Source organism: Poromitra crassiceps (genome assembly GCF_964638095.1).
Source record: "Poromitra crassiceps genome assembly, chromosome: 7".
NCBI classification, from domain to species: domain Eukaryota; kingdom Metazoa; phylum Chordata; class Actinopteri; order Beryciformes; family Melamphaidae; genus Poromitra; species Poromitra crassiceps.
Window position 1 is genome coordinate 877,924 of NC_139628.1, and position 21,265 is coordinate 899,188.

At 44.7% G+C, this 21,265-nt stretch overlaps 1 protein-coding gene across 1 annotated transcript in view; it reads left to right on the forward strand.

Annotated features, from left to right (window-relative positions):
* The window catches only part of cyp17a2 (cytochrome P450, family 17, subfamily A, polypeptide 2), a gene marked incomplete at both ends in the record, with an annotated part of 34,407 nt that extends 16,779 nt beyond the window's left edge, over positions 1–17,628 (forward strand). Inside the window, 6 exons of the mRNA XM_083640830.1 lie at positions 5,493–5,722; positions 6,188–6,274; positions 9,611–9,814; positions 13,735–13,904; positions 16,978–17,081; positions 17,363–17,628. Of these exons, the coding sequence (XP_083496956.1) occupies positions 5,493–5,722; positions 6,188–6,274; positions 9,611–9,814; positions 13,735–13,904; positions 16,978–17,081; positions 17,363–17,628 (1,061 nt within the window). The remainder of the gene's footprint in view (positions 1–5,492; positions 5,723–6,187; positions 6,275–9,610; positions 9,815–13,734; positions 13,905–16,977; positions 17,082–17,362) is intronic.
* Positions 17,629–21,265: the final 3,637 nt, after the last annotated feature.

The window sequence follows — 21,265 nt, forward strand, 5'->3', positions numbered from 1 at the left end:
TTTTAAACAAGTTAATAATAATAATAATAATAATAATAATAATAATAATAATAATAATAATAATAATAATAATAATAATAATAAAACAAGTTAACCTGGTCATGCTAATCCAGTTTCAATAGTCTGAATTTAACTCATATGAAATAAAAAGGCAGACTTTTCTTGAATCACAGGCAGGCTATATGCTTTTTAGTTAAACTGGTCATAACTTTTAATTAAACTGGGGCCATGCTAATCCAGTTTCAATCATCTGAATTGAACTAAAATTAAATTTGAAATGAAAAGGCAGACTTCTCTTGAATTACAGGCAGAGCATATGCTTCAGCTTGTTAAACAAGTTAAACTGGTCAGGCTAATCCAGTTTCAATAATCTGAATTTAACTCAAATGAAATATGAAAAAAAAAAAAAATGGACAATGTCCGCGACCCAATCAAAACGGCCCCGCGACCCACCTTTGGGTCGCGACCCACCAGTTGAGAAATGCTGCTGTAGGCTACCTAACTTCTATTCTATTCAATTTTTATTGTTGTGTTTTTATGGGTCTATTCTATGCTTTGCATTAATGTCTCTATGTTTATATTATTCACTATCTGAGTGTGAGCAACTGTAGCATGACCTAATTTCCCCCGGGGATCAATAAAGTTATCTTGATTGTGATAAGCTGTAGGCCCTGCTCCCTCACCCTGTCCAGCACCTGTGGGACCAGGGGAATGGGGGAATGGGGGGAACGCGTAAAGGCCCTCCCTTGGCCAAACATGCGCCAGATCGTCGTGGTTTAGAGGGGGGCTGCCCCCGTGGATCGAGAACCACAGGGGACAATGAGTTGCGTGCCGCAATGCTTTAAGAGATCGACGCACGCCCGGCCGAAACTGGCCCAGATCTGCTCCACCACCTGACGGTGCAGACGCTACTCTGACTGGCAGAGGTTGCCCCTTGACAACAGGTCCGCACCCAAGTTCAACTGGCCCTGTATTTGGGCCGCCGACAGAGGGAGCACCACCAGTGTACTCTCGTCGTCAACTGGTTCATGGCGGTGTTGTCCGAACGTATCAGCACATGGTGACCGTGTATCTGATCTCGGAAGTGACGCAGAGCCATGTGAACTGGCGAAGCTCCTGGGCTTCCCACCGGCAGTTTGCCAAGAGGCCTTCGAACACCACACCCCATCCGTACAGGGAGGCGTCGGTCTGTATAACACGCCTGAGTGGGACTGGACCCAACCGAGTGTCCAATGAGAGACAATGGGTGTCCGACCAAGCAGCTAGTGCCGGCGGGCGTGGCACATCAGCGACAACTCACAACGGCGGTCCCTGCCCAGGTCCAGGCGGTGACTGAGGAACCAGATCTGGGCGCATGTGCAGCACCACGGCAGTCACTGTGCATTGATGCACTGAGACTCCAGAACGCGCCTCTGTCTTCCCGCAGAGAGGAGCACCTGCATAGACAGAGAGTTCAACTCCAGTCCCCGGAAGGTTGTAACCTGCCCAGGGACGAGGCAGCTCTTCTGCCAGTTTATGAGGAAGCCCAGTGCCTGCAGGTGGTCCATCACCACCCTGGTGTGCGCGATGGCAAGGGCCCTCCAGTCCACCGCTATAAGAGCATCATCGAGGTAGACACAGATGCATATCCCCCTCGTCCAGAATGGGGCCAATGTCGTGTTCACGCAGATGGTGAATGTCCACGGGCTCAAGGACAGACCAAAGGGCAGGAGGCAGAACTCATAGGCTAATCCCAGGAAAGAGACCCTGTTAGGTATTTCCTGTGCCTCTCCACTATGGGGATATGAAAGAATGCGTCCTTCAGATCGATAGAAGTGAAGTGGTCCCCTGGCCTGATCCTGTGGAAAAGGCGGGGGAGAGTAAACATGCGGAAGGACGACATCCTCAGCATCTTGTTCAGAGGCCTGAGGTCCAGGACGGGCTGCATGTATCTGTCCTTTTTGGGCACGACCAAGTACCTGTGGTAGAACCCCAAGTGCCTCTCTACCTCCAGTACCAGGTGTACCACCCCCTTGGCCAGGAGAGTGGAACCTCCTCCTGTAAAAAAGCCATGGAGCTCTCGTCCGCTTCGGAAACATGGATCACGTCAAAGCGGGTGGGGGACAGGCAACTGCAGCGCGTAGCCTGCATCTCACTTGCTTGTCACTCACATCCGGATGGAGAGAGATGATATCATCGGCACCAAGCACAAAGCTATCCTGGCTGTCAGCCCACTGATGAGAGTGAAAGCCTAAAAACGCCTCGCTCAACTAAAAAAAACTGTAGATCTCTACAAATCTTACGCTCCTGGTGGGTAGCCGCCGGTCCACTCGACCCCGAGGGCGGGAGTGGGGCTTTACTTTTATAAGCGTGAGTGGTAACGGTAAAGTGGTACAACAGAGGCAGTCGGTGGGGTCCCCTAGTGCCCGCTCTGCATGCATGGGACCCAGGCAGAGTATATAAGCGGCATGGCAGCCGTAGACTGCTAACATCCAATTCCATAACCTGCAACACAAGCTAACGGCGGGGTGCCAAGCAGCCCAGCCTGGTGTAACAGACGGGAAGACTAGCTAAGGCTAGCGAGCACAATGACAAGGATAAGCACTAAAATGGCTAGCTAACTAGCAGTCCTAGGATGGGAAGATTAACTTTCTTTCCTAAAGCTAGCATGCTCAATTAAGAACCCCACATACAGAATGGCTAGGTGACTAGCGGCCCTATGACAGGAAGCTAGCAGGAGCTAGCGGAGGAATCCAACTCGGCAACACAAGCCAAGATGGGGTGCTAAGCAGCCCAGTCCGGTGTAACAGCCAAGATTGGGGCGAAGTAGTACGCCGAGGACTAGCAAGCCAACGTGGCCCGCTAGCCAAGTAGTAGGCTAGCGGAGTACGCTCTGAAGCTAAGCTAACTAATAGCTAGCGTAAGCCAAAGCTATTCCAGACACTACAAGGTGGGTGGCTAAGTAGCGGCCCTACACAAGCGGCTAGCCGGCACTAGTGGACAGTTCTCTCCCTAGAGTAATAGAAAAACACTTGGCTTCGTCCTGGAGCCAGTTTCCGCCACTTGAGCGAGGGTATATAGGCTGGCTGGCGTCGCAACTCATCGCAACTCGACATCCGCTGTTCTTTGATAGAAGGAGCAGTTAAGACAGACTTCTATATACTCAAAGCTAATGGCTAGCGTGATGCTAGTTAAGGTCTCAGAGACGAAGCAATAACATCCAGTCATCAGGCTGAATGCAAGCAGAGTTACGTTCATGGCCGGTGGGCTCAGCCCACCCAAAGGTCATGGACCATTGAACCCCTAGGGGGGTCCGGGGGCATGCCCCCCCGGAAGAAAAACTTTGTACAGTTTCAAGTAAAAATGGATCAAACTGGCGCACTTTGAGATCAAAATGAAGAGACTAGATCTATGAAGAACTACACACATCAATATCTTCTTTACCGTTCTGTGGTTTTACAGCGATGAAAAAATAATTGTTTCCCTATATATACTATATATATTCTGCATACAGGTTACTATATGGTAGAATTATGCTTGCATAAATAATACCAAAATCACTTCAGGGGAGTTTCAAGTAAAGTAACATTTTGCTTTGTAGGCAAAACAAAAGTAAAATTAAATCAAAAGGGAACTTGCTAACTTATTGGCTGGAATAATATTCCGACAAGATAATAATATACTGTAAGCACTAAAGCAGGAGTTTGCAGTCAACTAGTTGAAATTAATATGTGGCAGTATTTGTGGGGGTCAAAATCTATGTAGGGTGTACCACCACAAATAGATCAGTGTATGGGAAACACATACCGGCCGCCATGGTATGCCTGGATGCCTTCAGGGGCACCTGGGTGGTTCTAAAGGTCTTTTTTTAAGAAAAAAAGAGAGGCATTCAGGTTCAGCGCTGCTAGGGCAGGCTTCAGCATATGTGAAAATCCTAAGTTCAAAACGAAGTAAAACCACTAGTGACCTAGACCTCCCAGCAACAACAGACATGTACGGCACAGGCTACATATTTATACCAAAGTATGTACCACATCCCCTCTAATATTGGCCCAGGCCTTTATTTAGCTCAGCTGCAGAGGGTAGCAGGTCTTTATTGAGTGCAGGTTTATATTAGAGACAGGCCTTTATTTCTAAATCCCTCTGTTTGATAAGTAGATTTGTTCATATTTTAGTACCAAGCATCCTTGTTTTCTCATCTGCTTCTGTTGGGGTTGGTCGTTAGGCTGTTTTTTGTTTTTGTTTTGTTTGTTACTGCAATGCCAATGCATTATGCTAATTACGGTAGGCCTACTCAACAGCATGCTGCAGAGATTTCTGCTAGCCATGATCTCCTCTTGTCAGCTAACAGCAGTTCACTCTTCTGTTTTTGTCCAGTACCTGATTCTTATCAGCTCAATGTCAAAGCAACCTGCCTCTGCCATCTGGTTAGTTTTCACATAACCATCTGGGAAAGAGTCATTGGGAAACTGTTTCAAAGGGCAGGCACGTAAAAACAAATACCAGGCAGGTGATTGGATGACGCATCTGTCTATCAAGTCTATCATGGGCTCGCTCTTGCTGGCATCACCTAGGTGCGGCTATAGCTCAGGAGGTAGAGCGGGTTGTCCACTAATCGCTTTGGATAAAAGAGGTCGGTGATTCGATTCCCTTGCTCCTCCAGTCTGCATGTCGAAGTGTCCTTGGGTTAGACACTGAACCCAAAATTGCTCCCGTTGGTGTGCAGCACCCTGCGTGGTAACCTGCCGCCATCGGTGTGTGAATGGGTGAATGTACCTACTGACTGTAAAGCGCTTTGGATAAAAGCGCTATATAAATGCAGCCCATTTTACCATTTACCTAAATCGCCCCCATAGCTGCCTCATGGGATGTCGATTGGTCCGAACCACTGATGGTCCAGATTCAAACCATTAGATTGGAGCGTAGCAAGATGGATTTGTCATGTGATCGTGATCTCATCTTGTGTGAATCCAGCTGCCTCGCGAGGTTGATGTCAAAGTGCCAGCTTTTAACTGACCACTAGTAGAGGAAATACGGTAGTGTCCAACTTCTCATTTTGTGGCAGCTTGTGGCTATTGTGGCAATGCGTCACAAATAAACCTGTGAGATGGCAAACAAGTGTGCTGCCATTTAGTTTGAACAGACAGCAGGAAATCACGTTCTGAAAAAAACATGCACGTTCACAGATTTCAGAACTTCATTTTGGGCCGTTCTCAGAAGCATTTCTGGAGAAGTATGACTTAGAAAATAGAACAAAACAGAAAATAATAGAATAGAATTTAGCATGGTCCCTATGGCTAATCTTCTCTATTGTTTGATGATTTTTTTTTTTTTATTATACAGTTAATTGAAAGGATCGAGAGAAGCTTAGCAATATTAGCTTGTCGACGCTAATCTTCTTTTTCCTTCTACTCTATTCTATTATTTTCTGTTATTCAATTCTATTCTATATCCTGACATCTCTCTCTCTGTGTCTCCCTCTCTCCCTCCCTCTGTCTCTCTCTCTCTCTCAGTACTCTCCTCGGTGGACAGTCTGTGTGCTGAGCTGTTGTCCAGCAGGGGGCGTGGCTTGGACCTGTGTCCCGCAGTAACCCGGGCCATCACCAACGTAGTGTGCACGCTGGTGTTCAGCGCCACCTATCGCCAGGGCGACGCCGAACTGCAGGAAGTGATGCGTTACAACGACGGCATCATGGAGACCATCGCCAGGGGAGGGGCCGTGGACATCTACCCCTGGATGAAGGTACACACACACATACACGTGGGCACAAACACACACACACACACACACACACACACACACACGTACACACACACACGTACACACATACACTCAAACCCCGGTCTCTGGCATGCAAGGCAAGCATTTTATACTTCCGCCACACCGGCCACAACACCCTCTATTTCAGGCACCTAGTGCCTATATTGCTACCTGCTGGTACTGTACTTTCATACAGGCATGTACTTTTCACGCCTACTGCAGGTGAGGGACAGTGCCTATCTGGCGTGACTGACTGCACACACATACATGTATACATACATTACACACACACACACACACACACACACACACACACACACACACACACACACACGCGCGCCCAGAGAGTCATAAACAATCATAACAGTCACACACACTGAAACACAAACACACCTTCATTATCTCTCTCTCTCTCTCTCTCTCTCTCTCTCTCTCTCTCTCTCTCAGGTCTTTCCTAACAGCTCCCTCAGTAAACTGAAGGAGTGTATCACTGTCAGAGACCGGCTGCTGACACACAAACTGGAGGAACACAAGGTAACACACACACACACACACACATGTGCCGCATGCACACACACTCACACACACGCACACAGAATATTTATAACATCTCAAATTTGTGAACATTGAAATAAGGGAAAATAAGGCAGCTCTTCAAGTACAAAAGTAAAAAACCTTTAATAAATGGCTAGTTCATTATAGAACAATTAAAAACAAGTACAAGTAGTCATCAGGGCAAACAGTGGATCTGAACATTCACGAGATGTATGAGATCTCAAATTTGTGATTTGAATACTGTGGTCAATTAATAGTGGTCTCAGATAATGGCATGAACATGAACAAATAAAGGTCCACCCCAAGTACAGGCTGGGAAAAAAACAAGTAAGAAAACACAATGGTGCATATACCGGGAAAATCCTGCTACCTCTTATGTAGTGACTGTAGTTTGTAGTAAAGTGCCACAAGATGGCAGTAAAGTCTAGAAGACACACTATTAAATGATCTTAAATCGTTAGCAGTGGGTTAACCGGAAGTTAGCTCACTCGGCCGGTAGAAGTCTCTGGAGCTGTTGTCAATACGAGGGATCAGTGTTCGTAAACAAACGGCAAACTGCCGATGGTTTTAAACAGCAGTTCAATGTGAAACCACGCCGTTTGAACTGTAAGTACTCCTTCATACTTTCAGCTAGATACTCAGTTTAAACTTTAAACAAGCTATCACTTTTAGGATTATATCCCCTCAATTCAGCTTTAATTTATCTTTTGTACTGTTTGAGAAATCGCAGTTTATGTTTGATCATTTTTCTTTCAGCCTTTATAATGGGATGCATATGGAGCCAGCCTTGAGTCTCACTCTAGCAGGCTGAACTTTTTACTAAATCGAGAGCCCCAGGGATGACGTATTTTTGTAGTCGGAACGCGGAAGTCGCAGACTTCCGGGTTCTTCACTGTTGCTGCCTATGGGATTTTTGAATGGGTTTTAGGCGAAAACAGTGAAGAACCCGGGAAGTGTTAGCATTGATGTTTTCTGGACTCATTCCTGGGGCTCTCTATTCACTTCATTTTAAAAACTGCAGCAGTCCACACAACTTTCTGCTCTCACTTAGATAGTCAAAATATAAGCGGTGTGATTTATAGTTTTTGAGATATTAACGTTTGTTTGCTTTATTTCATACTTCCGGGTGCCACTGCAGCAGGGCATGATACCCATGATGATGGGTTGGGTACCGATCTCTGTACTTTTACCGGTAGCCTACTGACCAAATGACGTCGGTACTACCGAGTACCAGTTCACATCAAATCAAATGATGCCAAATTTCGGTACCTGAACGCATCTGAGGATAGAAAGAGAGCGAGTGACAGTTGATGCCCACCGCCAAGCAAAAAGTGTGATTTACTCGCCTTCACCCTGTCAAAACCCTGCCCCGCTGCTGCAGCTTGGTCGGCTGCCTTGCTATATTTCCGTGTTAAATTGGTCTATTTTGATTTTGGCCGCTCCTTTCGTCTTGTCGTTCGCGATGTACTGACGCCAGGTATCCCAGCATGCTTTGCAAGGTGGTGAGCGACGGATGTCAGCGAGGAAAGGAGGCCCCATTTTGATATCGACCAATTGAATGACGGAAATACAGGAAGGCAGCCAACTAAGCCGCAGCAGCGGGGCAGGGCTGGCAGGGCGAAGGCGCGTAAATCGCCTCTATCGCTTTTCGGTGGGCATTTACCCTGAGATAGAAATTCCGACACAAACTTAAGGCAACGCACGAGAGCGAGTTACATCAGTACGTCACCCTGCCTGAAACAAACCTCAACAAACATTGCGAGCCGAAAGCGGTCCACTGTGGCTATCACTTTTCCAAGAGAAGACAACGCTCACTGCAAAGTTTGCGATGCGACATGCAAAGCTGGCCAGGGAAACATCTCAAACTTGAGGAAGCACCTGCTTAAGCACCTGGAAGCACCTGGTTAAATGCTGAAGACTGTACAGTTTTCGATTGATGGACGCAGCAAGCGGAGCCACCGCAGCTAACGTTAGCACCACCAGCAAGACGCCTATACAGCCAGCACCTTGGCTGCAGTAGATAAGTCTTGGACGATGATGATGACGAAACTTCAAGTGAGGCGTCGACTTCGACAACCTCAGGTAACGTTATTTAATTAGATAACATTAGCTGGATAAGTTGTTTCACTGCCACGTTGTTGTTAGCTAACAGGGCTTTTTCACTGTGTTGGCTGAGTTAGCTTAGCTTAGCATGTTTAGTTGCGTTGTTAATGTTATAATTATCATCAGCTCGTGTCACCATGTGACAATGGTAGAGGCTCCATGGTTCAGGTAAATTATTATTTATGTATGCATAAATTAGTGATAATGTGTGTGATATTCAGAGAGTAAGCCAAGTTCCTAACAATAAATAGTTATTTCTATTGTGTAAGATGTGATAGCACTGACACTTATTCTATTGATAACATAAATGATTCTTGATGAATCATGACACCTTTTTCTCTTTTCAGCTACCACTCCATAAGCAGAAGAAACTTTCAGCACTTGGAGAGCTCTTCGAAGATGAAGACCAGGCCCTGCTGGAAGCTGTGTTGGACATCAGTGGCCCCTAAGTACTATTCCCCCCATTTTTCCCAACCCCACTAAAATAACCTTGCTGCTACAAGCCATTTCCACAGATGAAGTCTGGACCATGCCTGGTAAATCAGGCCAGGGTATTTACCGGTCTTACCCTTCTAGACATGAGGGATCATTGTCTCAATTATCTGTTCTGCATCTAAATAAATGAAATTTACAGCATGTTTAGAGATGGCTTTGGATTGGGAGGGGAGAGGTAGGGAGGTAGGGAGTTTTATTTTGTCTGGTGTCAAATAAATAATGTTCTAAATAAAGAACAATGTTGAAATTGAGAAGTTTGGACTAGTTTTTTCAACTGTACATTTTTGTTATTACAGTGTGTAAAGTACCGAAAAAGGTACCGTTTTCGGTTTCAAAATCCAGGTACCCAACCCTGATGTCACGCTGATTCGTCCTATTACCGTAAATATCGGTAATGTATTGCAGTAACAAAAAACAGACAAACAAAAATGATTACCTAATGAACCCCAACAGAAGCAGATCAGAAAACAAGCAGGCTTGGTACTAAAATATGAACAAATCTACTTCAAACACAGGGAATTAGAAAAAAAGGCCTGTCTCTAATATAATCCTGCTTCAATAAAGATCTGCTACCCGCTGCAGCTGAGCTAAATAAAGTCCTGGGCCAATATTACAGGAAATATGGTAGTATATGATCAACTTCAGGTATTAATTTTGTTTTCCATCTAGCAGATCTTTCCTTACAGAAGTCTTCCCCATCTCTCTGCCCTGTCTCAGGCATCGCTGAGTGACGGTCCCCCCCGTGACCTGCTGGATGCCCTGCTGCAGGGCCAGACGAGGGGTCAAAGGTCAGGGGGGTCAGTGGGCGGGATCTCAGATGACCACGTCCTGATGATCGCAGCAGAGGCTTTCGGAGCCGGAGTGGAGACCACCTCCACCTCCCTGCTGTGGATCCTGGCCTACCTGCTGCACCATCCTGAGGTTTCTCACTACTAATACTACTGTACTACTGTACTACTGTAATACTACTATGACTACTGTAATATTACTGTAATACTACTATTACCACTGTAATATTACTGTAATACAGTACTATGTTCAGTGGCGGCTCCTGAGCTTGAAAACAAGGGACAACACTATAAAAATAAAAATAAAGATTTGCAGATTTAGAGGAATATCTCATTTTAAATTAGCATTAGGATTAGACTGTTGTAGTGAATTTATCACGATAATAGCAATATGAATTATGAATCATATAGAGATGAAAATTATGATTTATAATAATGCTTTCCTTCAGGAAAGTGCCTTTTTGCCTGGAATGCCACTGGCTTTAGATGATTTGTAGCTTTAAGCTAGAAAAGCTTTATCTATATAATTCATTAATTCATACGAGCCATCGTACTTAAACCAGGGGTGTAAGTCCTTACACTTTACTTTGTATAGCCGAGTACATCGATTCTGGGAAAAGACTCAAACCACTTCTCTCATATATATAGTCAGATTTATTCAACCATAAGCATAGTAAAATCACAGTATCATATACATAACACCTGGTTCGATTGAGAGAAGTAGGAAAGGAGGAGAAATGGAAAAAAGGCTGATGGCTTCAGAGGTCCCCAAAGACCAGCTGGTTGTTGGTTCAATTGTCTTTAACGATCCTCTCGGTTAGAGGGTATCATCCCGGCAGTGCTCAGCGACTCAGTGACGATATGAGCACAAAAAAGGAAATTACCTTTGGTAGGCTGGTGATTTATAAAATTATACTAAAATTGATTTAAACTTCACCTAATAAAAAATAAAACAACAAAGGTATCTAATCTCACTATATTTAGTTTGATGAGAGCCAGACTTCTCCTTGCTTCCACTCTTGGAGACTATGGCCCCTATTCTCCCACAGGCCTTCGGTGCTAAAACGGGCCTTCGGCACTAAAAAACGTGCCTTGCGCCTGTCTCGGGAAGATATCAACATGGCTTTAGGCTGGTAAATGCGCTTTACGCTGAATGGGCGTGGCGCACTCCCTGAATGGGCGAGAATGGGCGTTTCGGCCTTAAATGCCGGCCTAATGATATCTTCCCACCTGGCGTAAATTTAGCGCTTTGCGCTTTTGAAAACCAGGCCTATTCAGTGCGCTAGTTGAGCGGGGCGCTCCTCTGCCTCTCCCCTGTCACCCTTCTCTGTCTCTCTCTGAAACCAGGCCTATTCAGTGCGCCAGTTGCGAGGAGCGCTCTTCTGCCTCTCCTCTGTCACCCTTCTCTGTCTCTCTCTGACTCCCTCGCTCAGACAGACACAACACACGTACCATAGGAAAAAGAAGTTGTAAGTTCACTGCCTGTGAAATGTCCCAGCATGCATTGTGCTACTCCATTTCGCTACTAAAAGCAACCAAATGAGCCGAAATAGATATAAAGCTAGATCTAAATAATGTGTAATGGTAACACAACCTGCAATTGTAGAACATTTCAATATTGGACCAAATAAAACATCAAAATGAAAACACCACCCTATGTGAAACATATATGTCATCCTGGGCCTATATATATCCCTCGTCAATTTAACATGATTTAGATAAGTGACAGCATAACGCGCTTCTACTGTCATGTCCTACTGTGATGTCCGCTCCAATAAATTGGCTCTACTTCACATTTTAGTTTTACAATAAAAACACATTTATGCAATGACTTTACATAATGTAGGGTATATTTATGTGCATCATCCTACCTGCAGCAGGGGAGAGAAAATGATATCTTTCTGGACAAACTTTCACCAATCTAATGAATCTCATCATATAGGGATAGGCTATATTTTTCTAGCTGATGCCTTTAGAACATTCTTTTCACTTTGATCTTGCTATAGTGTAGCATAATTACATGCTTGCAGTATTTAAACTGCAGTTAGATTGGTTTGAGAAGCATAATAATATGGAATAATAGCCTATATACAGTATGGAGACAGACAGACGGGATGAAGGGGGGGGGGGGGGAGCAGAGCGCTTGGCTTTGTCTGGTTTTACCGGATTCCTCCTGGAATTGGAGCTTAAAAGGCAAGCTTGTGACTCTTTACTGCACTTCACCAATGAGCTGATGGTGCATAATTTTACGCTTAAAAGGCGTGGTTATAATGGTTGAGGCCGCGTGTAGCGCCGACACCAAGATATCGAGTGCGCTGGTCCACACCCACTAATCTGCGCTGCGCCAGGCCTTAAACGCAGTTTATACACCGATTGCAACGATAGGGCCCTATATAGTCTTGAACTGAAAAGCTGTATTTGAAAATCAGCGTGCCTGACTTGGGAAGGTGGCCTGATCAGCGGTGACCTGGAGCCAGGCCGCTCTCTTCCTTCGCAGGGCCACGTGACCATTGCAGACACCACCCGTCTCTCTGTTGGTGGCAAAATTATAAGACAATCACCTTTTTGGCTTGTTGAAAGCTGGAATTGCCTTCAAAAGCATGGCGTCTTTTGAGGCCTGAAAATTATGGACTAGATTCTCCGCTCCGAATAGTCCTTGTTTGTTGCCCCAAAGTTCTTCTCAGTCTGCCCAAGTCTGCTAGAGAGCCCGACTTCTTCTGTAAGGAGGAAGATGCAGGGGAACGCCTAAAGGTCCTCCCTCTTATGCAAATGAGACATAAGTTTAGTTTAGTGATTTCCACTATGATAGAACTTAACTAAACTATGTAATTCTGGTACAAGCTTGTTTATATTTCATGTCATCACTCTTGATGTGAAAAAGAGAAATTATAGAACAGAGATGAATAGATAGATAGACATTGGTCTTTGTAGATATACACAGTATATATATATACAGTATATATATATATATATATATATATATATATATATATATATACGGCACCCGGGTACCCCGACGGCACCCGGGTAGCAGTATGGGTTAGCTCCCCAGCCTGCGTCTTCCGTGAGGAAGAAGCCCAACAACCCACGAGAGGCCTTTAAGGAGGGCCATTCAGTCCGCAAGTGGAGACTGCAGTGCCACCAAGTACTGGTACTGCATGGTATCCACCAAGATACCATCACCTCGGAATGAGATGTTTGGAGCGGGGGAGTCTGGTGCAGCGCACAGGTCGTAGACCTGGTGAGACGAGGGAGGAGCCCGGCCGGGTGGCAACCCACAGAGCCCGGTCCCTCTACGTACCAGAGCCTTCTCCCTCCCCCGGTCCCGGCAGAGTAGTTCCGGAGCAGCGGATTGAGTGGCCCTGACCCTTCCTGGAGGGCTGACCGTGGGTAGCTACTGGGACGTAAGTTGGGGCTTGGCCAGCCCCGGCTGGGTCACCTGGGCGAGGGTGTATGATGTTGCGAGACCCGAAACATCCTATGACCCCAGGGTACATCACTGAGGATACGTCCCAGTTATGCATCCATGCGATGTTTTTTCTTTGATATATATATATATATATATATATATATATATATATATATATATATATATATAGTTAGATCATGGTTAAATAAGAACAAAGTTTGTTAAAGATTAAAATGTGGTTTACACTGGGAATGGAACCACAACGCCCTCACTGGCCACAGTTTCATTTCAGTCATCTAGTGCGTATATTGCCCCATGCTGGTTGTTGCACTTTCATACATTATGTGGGTTACATATCGCCTACAAATGATAGTGCATTATTTTTCATAGGTATAAGTACGAACAGTGAATGACTAATACAACTGTGACACTACTGCTAACTCTTCCTTCCTTCCTTCTGTTCTGGCATTCAGTGTCCCTCTTTCCTCCTTCCATCCTCCCTTCCTCTTCCTTTCCTACCCCCTTCCCATAACTTCCATATGGCTGTCACTCCCTTCCTAGTTCCCTGTTCCTTTCCGTTTCTTTCCTTAATAGCTTCTGTCCATCCCTCATTCACTCATCCCTCCTTTACCCCGCCCCCTCAGGTGCAGGAGCGCGTGCAGAAGGAGCTGGACGAGCGCGTGGGCGGTGAGCGTGCGGTGTGCGCGTCGGACCGCGGCCGGCTGCCGCTCCTGGAGAGCGTCATCAACGAAGGCCTGAGGATCCGCCCCGTCAGCCCAGTGCTGATCCCACACACTGCTCTGACTGACAGCAGGTACATACACACACACACACACACACACTAGGGCATTCACAGACTAGTCGACTAGTCGACTAGTCGACTAGTAAAACCACTAGTCGACACTGTGCTTAGTAGTCGACTAGTCGTTTTAGCAAAAAAATTTTTTTTTTTTTTTTTTTTTTTTTTTTTTTATATCTTTAAGAAAGAACATACATGGACTATCATATCCCATATCCCCCACAAAGAACATCAAAACACAACAAAACAAAACAAGAAAACTGCATAAGATACACAATAATCCAAGAACAAACAAGACTATTGGACAAACAACCAAACAAAAACAATGCATTCAAAGTAAATACATAGATCTTGCCCTGTTGGCAGCTAGGAAATGCATAGCTTTAAATTGGAAAGCATCCAATCCCCCAGCTGTAGTTCACTGGTGGAATGAACTCTCAAGCTACCATACGTTGGATAACATTTACTACAAGAGCAAAGGCAGATTCTTAGACATCCCCAAAATATGGCAACCACATACAGAGTTTGACTTTAAGAACTTTTTACCCCAGTGTCATTAGGCTTATCAGGATAGGAGCTGAATGCATTGTTTTTGTTTGGTTGTTTGTCCAATAGTCTTGTTTGTTCTTGGATTATTGTGTATCTTATGCAGTTTTCTTGTTTTGTTTTGTTGTGTTTTGATGTTCTTTGTGGGGGATATGGGATATGATATTTCATGTATGTCGTGTAAATACCTCATGTTCTTTCTTAAAGATTTAAAAAAAAAAAAAAAAAATTTTTTTAATTAAAAATAAATTAAAAACGGTTAGTCGACTAGTCGACTACCTTTAGGGACGACTAGTCGACTAGTAAAATTCACTAGTCGTGAATGCCCTAACACACACACACACACACACGCGCGCGCGTACACACACACACGTGCGTGTGCACGCAGACACTCAAAGCTACTTGTCAGGTTTTTTCTGCACTTCCCATTCATTGTGTATTGGAGGCAGCCGTGCAATGCATTGTGGGGCAGGCGAGGAGTTGCATGAGCCGGGAGGAGGCCTTGCCCGCCTGCTCATTTGCATAAAGTATGGAGCCAGATACGCGCCTCCCCCGCCTCCCGAACTAGTATCCGATCTTTTAAACTAACCGTTATAAACCCAAAACAAAGGCAGAGGGAGACACAGTATGGCCTATTGCTATGGTAGGCATCAAATGCGATCAGAAGCACATTTCACCAAGTGGTTTTCATATAGGAAGAGAAAGTTTCAAATTTGACGCCATGTTTTTTCCACGCTTCAAGGCGTTGTTCAAACGCTGTTTGTCCAATCAGGCCCACAGACGGGCGTGCAAATTCTGTGGAGCAGGGCATGCATGCGTGAAAAAAATCAGCCAATGTGGACATAACAACACACACAGCGCACGCACACACACAAGCACGCACGCACACACAGACACACACACACGCACACAGACACAGGCACACGCACACACGCACAGACACACACACACACACACACACACACACACACACACACACACACACACACACACACACATAGGGTAGGCTACTGACCCAATTTCTACTGTTTATTAACACCTTAAGTGCCATAGCCGAAATAATTCGTCTTACATAATCCAGCGCTTGAGTGCCAGAGCCGAAATAACTCGTCTTACATGTTTTTTTGATGGTGGGACATCAATCAACCCCTTTTACATCTTCGAGATAACTATTTGGAGCAAGAGCATGTGTGTAATCTATTTTACCGACCACTAAGTGGCGACAGAGACCGAGAGAAGTCACAGCCACGGGACCCAAAAGCCACAAAAGCAGCCGCCTCCCGCGGAAATGGCTTGGCGATTTTACAGTCAGAAGCCCGGACACACACACACAGAACGGACAGAGATCCCTTCCCCCCAGAGCCGCGCAGCAACGCGCGAACACACACACACACACACACACACACACACACACACACACACACACACACACACACACACACACACACACCGTGGGAGAAAGCCATTCAAGGAAATGGCGACGCGATTTTACAGTAATCCATTTCAGACTCGTCTTGCCCGACAGGCAGACAGGCAGGCAGGCAGCAGCAACGCGCTTCTGACACGCCCGCTGTTAGAGCCAGGAGGAAGGAGGAGAAGACACACGGAGGGAGGAGTTTGAATGAGAGGGGTGTTTCCTGTTGTTATGGAGGAAATTACTGTTCAAAACTATTGTTTAGAATGTCTGACGGTCTTACTGATGCCAAAAATGAATGGTTAAAGTGACTGTTTCACAAAAAGCCATTTATCTCTGAATAAATTTCCAGACGCTGAAACCATGCTGTACTCAACGGCTAATATCTACATAACTACTAACTCTGCAAACTAACTCTTTTAGACAGAGAAAGCACACATTCTATTAGTTATTTTTAGATGATTGGTGTTCATGAATTCTTAACAGAAAAGAATCCTCGGCTCTTCTAAAATGAGCCAGAATCGTCAAAAACACCCCTGGCACAACTTACCTACAGGAATGAAAACATGGCTGGCATTCAATGTGTTAAGAGGTTGAATTGGTTTAAGTTGTTATATGTCAAGTTTGAGTTAAGTTTCTGTTTAAGTCCAAAAAGGTTAATATCGGCTAACTTAAATTAACAGTGTTTTAATTGTTCATATGAAAAGACGTAGCTTTTGTTTGTCATACCTGACCGTTTCGACTGCTCACTTCCTGCAGTCTTCTTCAGAGACAAACAAAAGCTATGTCTTCCATATGAACAATTAAACACCAGTTTTCTGTTTAACTGTGCTAATCTGCAGCGCAGGGCCCCTGCGCCAATTGACCCTTTTCACGGGGGCCATTTTGTGTCGAAAAGGCAGGGTAAACACAGGTGCAAACAAAACACTAATGAGGGTTTCCAAATTGCAATCATGGAAGTTTGAAACCCTCATTAGTGTTTTGCTTGCACCTGTGCTTACTCTGCCTTTTCAACACAAAAGTGAGAATGGTCTCTTGATGATTGCTGCATCTGCATCTGTCCCCCCTCCCCCCCCCCCCCCCCCCCCCCGCCCCCGGCCTCTCTCTCTCTCTCTCTCTCTGCTGTAGTATTGGAGGTCACTTTATCAGTTGTGGGACTCGTGTTTTGGTCAACATGTGGTCGATCCATCATGACCCGCAACACTGGGACAAACCTGACCTCTTCAACCCAGGTAAATCATCCTCTTCTCAGTGTGACAGAGAAAATGTGTGTGACTCTCAGCCTTCTAGCTGCTAGAAGGTTGAGAGTCACACACATTTTCTCTCTCAACGTCTGCTAGAATCTAGCAGACGTTACCTCTCCATACCTGACAGAGTCCAGTTTCCAGTGTGGATCCTCCAGTCCAGCAGAGAGCAGCTCTCCTGAGGCTCCTGGATGAAACATCAGATTTGACCAGTTTCCAAGCTGCACCTGAACACACCTTAATCCACTGTTGTCTTCCTGCCCCCACAGATCGTTTCCTTGACGACCAGGGCCAACGGGTGACTCCTTCCTGTTTCCTGCCATTTGGGGCGGGGCCTCGGGTCTGCGTCGGCGAATCGCTGGCCAGGTTGGAGCTCTTCCTCTTCCTGTCCTCTCTGCTGCAGCGAATGAGCTTCCGCGTGCCGGATGGGGCTCCCCCGCCCGACCTGCAGGGCCGGTGGGGCGTGGTGCTGCAGCCCTTACCTTATAAGGTCGTCATCACTCCGAGGACGGAGTGGAGGGGCGGGGCAGAGTGAAAGGAGGCAGAGTCTGTTTTTATAACTTTATGCTAAATAGAGTACCGCAGGAATGAGTCCGGAAGACCTGGATGTTCTCTTACATGTAAAACTTATGATTTTCAGAAAACGCTTCAAAAGTCATACTGTAAAAGTGGTCCTCATTTGTTAAGATTATCTTGGTCAACACAAAGTTTGCAGTCTCATAAACATTTGTGGAACCACAGACTTTATTTCAGTTTAACCAGAATTCCCATAAAAAAAACCTATTGCCTTTTACAGTGCAGGGACTTCTGGGTAAGCCTACAAAAATACGTCATCCCTGCGGTACGCTATGACAGTAAAGAGAACCAAAAGACTCAAAAAATCTATGTAAAGGAATAGTTCACCCAAAAATAAATGTTTTGAAACAAGGGTGGAGACTGACTCCAAAAGAGTAATATTTTATTTAATGCAATTATGCAATATAATGATGCAATAATGCAATATTCTAAGTTTAATAGTCTTTGAATCCTACTACTATAATTGGAGGTGTGTCTGTCTGTCTGAAGTTGCAAGACGCGTTGCTGATTGTTTCAAACAAATCCAGGAGCAGAGATTAAATGCCATCAGCAGTTAACAGAGACAGTATAGAGAGACAGACAGGCAGTACATTTGATGCTTTTATTCAGTATATCGTCACACACTTTTAGAACAGGCTGGTTTAGTTAGGTCACACACATACACATACACACACACACTCTCACACTACTAATTTTGTAATAGTAATAATTATCATCGTTATCATCACCATGTTGAGGGATTTTAAAGAAAAGATACCCCTCCTTCAACTCCTCCAACAGAAACCTCATGTAAACATCACTCAAATGAAACACGGAAACAAGGAAAGGAAGGACATAAGACATAACAAGAAAAAAAAAAGTTAATCGTTAGGATGGGGGTATATCTGTGCTTAAAGAAGGGGGAGGGGCTTGTATAATTAAAGGAACATACTGAATTTTAGGAAATTAAATGGGCTGATTTTGTCTTGAAACAACTTAAAATGCTTCCAGTCTTCTCGTTGTACAACCAGACATTGAGCGAAGGGGGAAGGGGGGGGGGGGGGGGGGGGGGGGACCGGAGGGTCCCTTTAAAAAATCTATGGGAGGTCGACGGGGCCAAAAGACCTGGGTTTTGATCTAAACTTCAGACTGGTTTCACATGGCTGGATTCACAACTCTGGTTTTGCGGGGAAGGAGGAGACATTTTAAAATAGAAGAGGCCTCCAGATGATCGCTGGTGGTCTGCAGAAGAATACAAAACATACTTCTGTAAACGCCACAGGTCTGAGTTGAGAAGTTTGTCTCGTGTTGTTTTTCCATGTTTTAACCAACTGGTCAAATACTGACATTTGGTCAGGACCCCTTGCCATCACTTTTTAACACACTGGTAGTGGGTACCCTTTTTTCATAATTTTTCAATGTGCAGGTAGTCCAATAGACTTCTGTAGAACTCCCACAACGTGCAGGGTAGTCCAATAGACTTCTGTAGAACTCCCACAACGTGCAGGGTAGTCCAATAGACTTCTGTAGAACTCCCACAACATGCAGGGTAGTCCAATATACTTCTATAGAACTCCCACAATGTGCAGGGTAGTCCAATAGACTTATATGGAACTCCACAACATGCAGGGTAGTCCAATAGACCTCTATAGAACTCCCATAATGTGCAGGGTAGTCCAATAGACTTCTGTAGAACTCCCACAACGTGCAGAGTAGTCCAATAGACTTCTGTAGAACTCCCACAACGTGCAGAGTAGTCCAATAGACTTCTGTAGAACTCCCACAACGTGCAAAGTCGTCCAATAGACTTTGAGCTCCCATAACGTGCAGGTTAGTCAAACGTATTGGTTTTAACAGGAATGAAAGGAGTTTACACCTTAAAGTAATAGTTTAGCCCAAAACATCAATTCAGTCATTATCTACTCCCCACATCAGTGGAAACTCCACTGAAGTTGGTCAGACACCAAACACACAGCAACTTCGCCCACTAGCTCCATCTCAGTCTTCTACCAAATGATTGAAGTTAACATCCATCTCTGTACAACTCCATAACAGCAGAAAATGTCCATTAGATTTCTTAAAACAGCTCATGCAGAATCCATGATTACACTGCAAAATTCCAATATTTACCTCATTCATTATCCCCTAGATCAGTGATACTCAACTTGCCCTGCTGGCGCCCCCTGTGCGGTCTGCAATGGAATTGCATTTTTTTTTTTTACAGTGCACCTGAACGCAACATGCAAGATACCAGCTGAATAAGTGTCCAAATGTTCATGTCATTCTGGCCAATACTCCACTTCTGTTATAGCATTTCAGTCTGGAATATGGAATATCTTTCAATAATCTATGATTTAGCTGCTAAATTGTCAAATACTGTCGTCTGCTCGCTACCCACGCACTTATGTACTGTATGTACTTAACCTAACTAACTTAACCTAACTAACTATCCGGTGTGCACAACATTGTCAGACTAAACTCCGGCTGACACCCCAAAAACCTACAATCCGATACAGAAAAATGTATATTGTTTGTTTATTAACTGGCCCCTGGCTTCATTTCACGAAAGTGGCCCCCGGGCAAAGCAAGTTGAGTATCCCTGCCCTAGATCATCAGTGAGGAAATAACGAGGCAAACACTGGACTTTCAGAGAGTGCAATGGTTTGGCTACAGAACATTTAGATCATGCTCTGTAAGTTGGAGAAATCTGATGCACATCCGATGTTTTTTTGTTTGTTTTTTTAGCCGTAAAAAGATGGTGGCGTTCAATGAATAAATGAGTAAATAGCGACTGAACTGTCATTTTGGGATTAACTATTCCTTAAGTGTCTTACTTAAAGCGGCAATAATAAACTTTTTTAACAGAATAGATCTGGGGGGAAGGGGTGATCAGGATTGTTGATCCATATCAGTAACTCATCAATAACTCTCTACTGGCTTGGCTTTCAAAACTCACTTTGTTTGTTTCGCTCCTTTTTATTGGGAAAATAGGTCATATAGCCTACAGTCTTTAGCCAGAGGTTTGATATTACAGGGACACTTTGCCCATTTTCAGCTTTGTATCATTACAATGTCAAATACATGAACCATGTTTACCTCCCCTCCATGTGATCGCTTGCAGAATGAACTCCAAATGAACAGTGTTTACGACATAAAGCGCTTCAACACTGTTCATTTGCATTAGGGATGAGCGAGTACACCATTATCGGTATCTGTTTAACCAACTAAATTATCTGTATCCGTATCTGTACTGGGATTGGGCGTGGCTTAAATCAAAAGCGGGCGGGGTTTGTTGTTGGCAGTTCAGCGTGCCCTGATGGCACCGAAACATTCCCAGTTTGGGGGGAAAGAGGGTATTGAATGAAGTACTGTATTTGTATTGCTATCACTTTAAGGGTACTGGTCATTTGTTTAAGGATACTCAGCCCTAATTACCATTACCAACACATTGTACTCAAATGATACATTATCTGTACCGGATACTCATTTCATCCGAGTACTCGGCTCATCCCTAATTTGCATATACTACTGACATTGTAATGATACAAAGCAGATAAAAAATCTGCGAAATCGGCCTTTAGGTTTCACAGGTTATTTCAGTGCAACAGTGTTTCTGA